The sequence below is a fragment of the Oncorhynchus kisutch genome, unplaced genomic scaffold (assembly GCF_002021735.2).
Source record: "Oncorhynchus kisutch isolate 150728-3 unplaced genomic scaffold, Okis_V2 scaffold3655, whole genome shotgun sequence".
Taxonomy (NCBI): Eukaryota; Metazoa; Chordata; class Actinopteri; order Salmoniformes; family Salmonidae; genus Oncorhynchus; species Oncorhynchus kisutch.
Window position 1 is genome coordinate 362,075 of NW_022265600.1, and position 4,620 is coordinate 366,694.

At 41.5% G+C, this 4,620-nt stretch overlaps 1 protein-coding gene across 1 annotated transcript; it reads right to left on the minus strand.

Annotated features, from left to right (window-relative positions):
- Positions 1 to 1,731: 1,731 nt before the first annotated feature.
- LOC116371777 (gastrula zinc finger protein XlCGF7.1-like) lies at positions 1,732 to 3,837 on the minus strand. The gene is made up of 2 exons (XM_031820787.1): positions 3,290 to 3,837; positions 1,732 to 2,478 (listed from the first exon to the last, which is right to left on the minus strand). Exons 1-2 carry the CDS (start codon positions 3,537 to 3,539, stop codon positions 1,955 to 1,957), a joined length of 774 nt encoding a protein of 257 aa, XP_031676647.1. The 5' UTR covers positions 3,540 to 3,837; the 3' UTR covers positions 1,732 to 1,954.
- Positions 3,838 to 4,620: the final 783 nt, after the last annotated feature.

Sequence of the window (4,620 nt, forward strand, 5' to 3'; positions counted from 1 at the left end):
CAATAACAAAGATGTCATTCCACCTGTTTTGGTAATAAGATGATGGATTGGTCTGAAGAAATGTAACTACTCTCAAATTCATAGACAGACCTACGGATGCAAGGACTGACCATCCATGAAATCAACATGATAGTTTTAACCATGTTGAGGCTAAACAGTGTTGATTTACATTGTTTCTAAACATTGGAGTAAAAAATCTTATTTGGGGTTCTGATGGGGTACAACAGGTGGTTGTGTTATATTCTTCAAGAATCAATAGCTATAATTAATATAAATGTAGTAATTGCATATTTCCCCTTTAACACCACACATCAGTTCAACAACTGCAGAGTTTGTGCCTCTGTTTTTAAGACAGTACTTACTAGTGTTAATCACGGCCCGGTTTCTCAGAACCATCTTACGGCTGAGTTCACCGTTAACCATAGGATGCCTTAAGAAGCGTTGGGGAAACCGCGCCCAGATATCCAGTTGCCTCCTCTTCGTCCTCCTCCTCCTTTATCGATGTGACAGTCATCTCCCCCTCCTCCTCTTTCACTCCATAAACTGCATCCTCCTCTCTCTCCGCTTCCTCTTCTTTTACTGTAACATCCTCCTCCTCTTTCACTCTGAACGAGTCTTCCTTTTCTTTCACTGAAACGTCTTTCTCTTCTTCTTTAGCAGGAGGAGAGTAGCTTAGTGAACTCATGGTCGGAGATGTTCGCTAGCTAGCATTAGCGACTAGCCTAGTTCTAAGCTAATTTAGCAAACCAGCTAGCTGACAAACAACGTAAATATATAATTAAATGGGCCAACACGTACATACGACAGAAGTGTGTTTAATACACAGCGACTAATATACACCAAAACAGTGTAAAGAGAGTGAATGTTGTAGCTATGTTTGCTATAAAGCTACCGAGGATTATACCTCACACTGGCAGCGTCGCCTGAACCTAAAAGACGCACATCGCCATCTGCTGACTGGAGGGGCAACGCAGTTGAGGAACCAAAAGTTTATTTTTCATTAATTTCATGAAAGTTGATTATTATACATTAAAGTAGCAACGATTAAATTGTCAACATTTATTTCAAATGGACAATTCTATGAACTGTTCTGTGAAATGTGTTGCTAGAGATGAATTGCAGGAGCTTGCATGTTGTCTACTTTGATGCTAATTAGCATTTTCAAATCCGAGAGTAGAGAGAGACATCCCCATTAGTTCCTGCCAAGGCAGCAGCTACTCTTCCTGGGGTTTATTATAGATCCCCATTAGTTCCTGCCAAGGTAGCAGCTACTCTTCCTGGGGTTTATTATGGATCCCCATTAGTTCCTGCCAAGGCAGCAGCTACTCTTCCTGGGGTTTAATATGGATCCCCATTAGTTCCTGCCAAGGCAGCAGCTACTCTTCCTGGGGTTTATTATGGATCCCCATTAGTTCCTGCCAAGGCAGCAGCTACTCTTCCTGGGGTTTAATATGGATCCCCATTAGTTCCTGCCAAGGCAGCAGCTACTCTTCCTGGGGTCCAGCTAAAATAAAGGCATTTGTACCATTTTAAAAACATGACAATAAATTGACAACACACTGTGTCCTCAGTCACCTTGTCCCAGAGAGGTTTACATGGTTATCAAAACATCACACCAGGGTGAGTCTAAACAAAACACAGCCCTGTGGGGAAAATGAATGGAACCATCTCCCTGTTTGACCTCTAGTTGTTATGGATATTATGACTCTACAGAGACACACAGTGGACGTGTCAAAATATGTTCCATTGATAAATCACACTTTATTTAACCTCAATGTCATCTTGTGTTTACATGGCATTGTAGATTGTAGCTGTATATAGGATGTATTCTGGATGTTTTCAGTGTGTTTTTAACCCTTTCAGACAATGGATTAATCACAATTAAAAATAGTGCACTAACATTACACAAAGTGAACTCAAGTCTGACAGCCCAAACAAACACACACATTCTCAGTCAAAAACACAAGTCAGAACACAGCCTCTCGATTCTCTCATGTGTTTTCAGGTTCTCTGACTGGGAAAATGTCTTTCCACAATGAGAGCAGTGGTATGTCTTCTCCTCCTGTGTATTTGTATGTATTCCTTCATGCTCTTTCAGGTACCTTAACCGGGTAAATCTCTCTCCACACTGGGAGCAGCGGTACATCTTCTTACCTGTGTGTGTCCTCTCATGCTTGTTCAGGTTTCCTACCTGGCCAAAACTCTTTCCACAATGGGAACATTGGAAAAGCTTTTCCCCTGTGTGTCCCCTCTCATGTGTTTGCAGGCTCCCTAACTGGGTAAACGACATTCCACATTGGGAACAGTGGTAAGGTTTCTCTCCAGTGTGTATTCTCTTATGTGTTCTCAGGCTCCCTAACTGAGTAAAACTCTTTCCACACTGGGAACAGTGATGTCGTCCTGCTGGTTTGGACGTCTCGGGGTCTGGTTTCCCTGAAGGACTCTTCCTGCTGTCAGAAGGAGAGTCTGGTCTCTCTCCTGTCAAAGACAAACAGATGATTTAATTATACAGAGACCTGAATGAAACCTCCACACGATAAAACTTCCTATGATGTTTAATCTAGACTAGATCCCTCAATCACCTAAAGTCACTTTTCACAAGTGTTATTAAAGCCACTACAAAATGCAGGTCTCTGTGTGGTTCTTAGTCAGAGAGGCCTATAGAATGGTCTAGAATGTCATTGTATGTTGTAGCGTTTACACCAGTCCAGCCTACGCTTGACACTCTAGCAATGATTAAGAACTTTATGATAACGCGGAAATTAAATAAACGATTTGGTATCATTTTTATGATGGAAGATTGAATAAGTGTGCTTCAAACGGTTTGCTTGTAATGATTTGTAGCCATCGTCTCGACTACCTGTGCATGAGAGTCCATTCAACTCAGTTTCCCTACCTGAAAAAACGCCATTCCGTAAAGTGTATTCGCGCACGCAAATTCAGGAAGAAACTGAAGAGCAGATGGCCTGACCGCGTTTTGCGACTGTCGGCTCACTTGACCGCAGTCAACGGTGGGCTGGAAATCGCCTCCAGTTTAGTACAGTGGAACTGCAGTATTGCATGAAGGCAAGTCCATTCCGTGAGACATTTTAGTTGTGATGGGTTTGTGATGGGTGCAAATCCATTGTTAAAGTTTTGTTGTTGACCAGCTTCTTGATGCTATTCACATCTTACAGTGTAGCTTTATCAATTCCTACATTAAAAAACGGCATTTAAGATCAGAACTAGAGTAGAATGCCGTTTTAAAACCACGTATCAGTTCAACAACTATTTTCAAGACAGGACTTACTGGTGTTACTCAGATCTTCTGTCTCCTCCTCCTTCAATATGACAGTTATCTCTCCTTCATTCACTCCAAATAAAGTATAATCGTTTTCTTCCTCTTCTTTCTGTGTAACAGCCTCACCCTCTACTTCTTCGTTTACTGTGACATCCTCCTCTTCATTCTCCTCTTTCACGACAACGTTCAGCCAAATACCTTCTTTCTCCTTCCAGCAGACCTCTTTTTTAGCAGGAGGGCAGCAGCTTGCTGAGCTCATGGTCGGGGATGTTAGCCAGCTAACCTAGCTAGTTAGCGACTAGCCTAGTGATAGGCTCATTTATCAAGCCAGCTACCGTTACCTGACTAAACGGAAATATGACATGAAATGGGGAAACTAGTTAAAAGACAGAATTATGTTCCAAATACAGAAGTAAATATAGACCGAAGCAGTCTGAACAGCTTGAACGTTTCCGCTAGGAAGCTACCGAGGTGGCTGACGAGATGTTGTTGAAGAAGCGTCCCGTCCACTACATTATACGTCACTCTGATAGCATCGCCTGAAAAACGCATATCGCCATCTGTTGACTGGAGTGGTTAACGCAGATAAATGTTTATTTTATTCCCAGACAAAAAGTGCATTTTTAAATTTCTTTCATTAAATAATAATATAATAGTCAGACAACTGCAGATTTGTAATAAGTATGAATTTAAAACCTACTTCCACATTCTACCAACCAACAGATGTTTCTACTACAGGGAATATTAACCAATGAGGTGGGTCTTTACACATTCTACCAACCCAACAGATGTTTCTACTATGAACACTTTCTCACTTTCAGGTTCATTGAAGTTAAATTCCCAAAAAGCCTAAACAGGTTTGGTCATTATCAGGTATTGGAGCGTTGAAAGATGATGCACAACAAAGGTTTCTTCCACGAAACCACGACTTCAATAACCACCGCGGTCAAAATAACTAAAGTAAGTCGCCATCGAAATGACTCCCGCTACAATCGACCTGTTCGCAACACGTTGGTATTGGGATCTGACCTCATTGATCTGTCAGTAAGCTATGTTTACATGGGTATTGGGATCTGACCTCATTGATCTATCAGTAAGCTATGTTTAGCTATGTTTACATGGGTATTGGGATCTAACCTCATTGATCTATCAGTAAGCTATGTTTAGCTATGTTTAGATGGGTATTGGGATCTCAGCTATAGTATAATCCAGCATAGAGTTTGGAGTGTGACTGTTTGAGGTTGTGGACGGGTGTCTTTTATACTGATAACAAGTTCAAACAGGTGCCATTAATACAGGTAACGAGTGGAGGACAGAGGAGCCTCTTAAAGAAGAAGTTA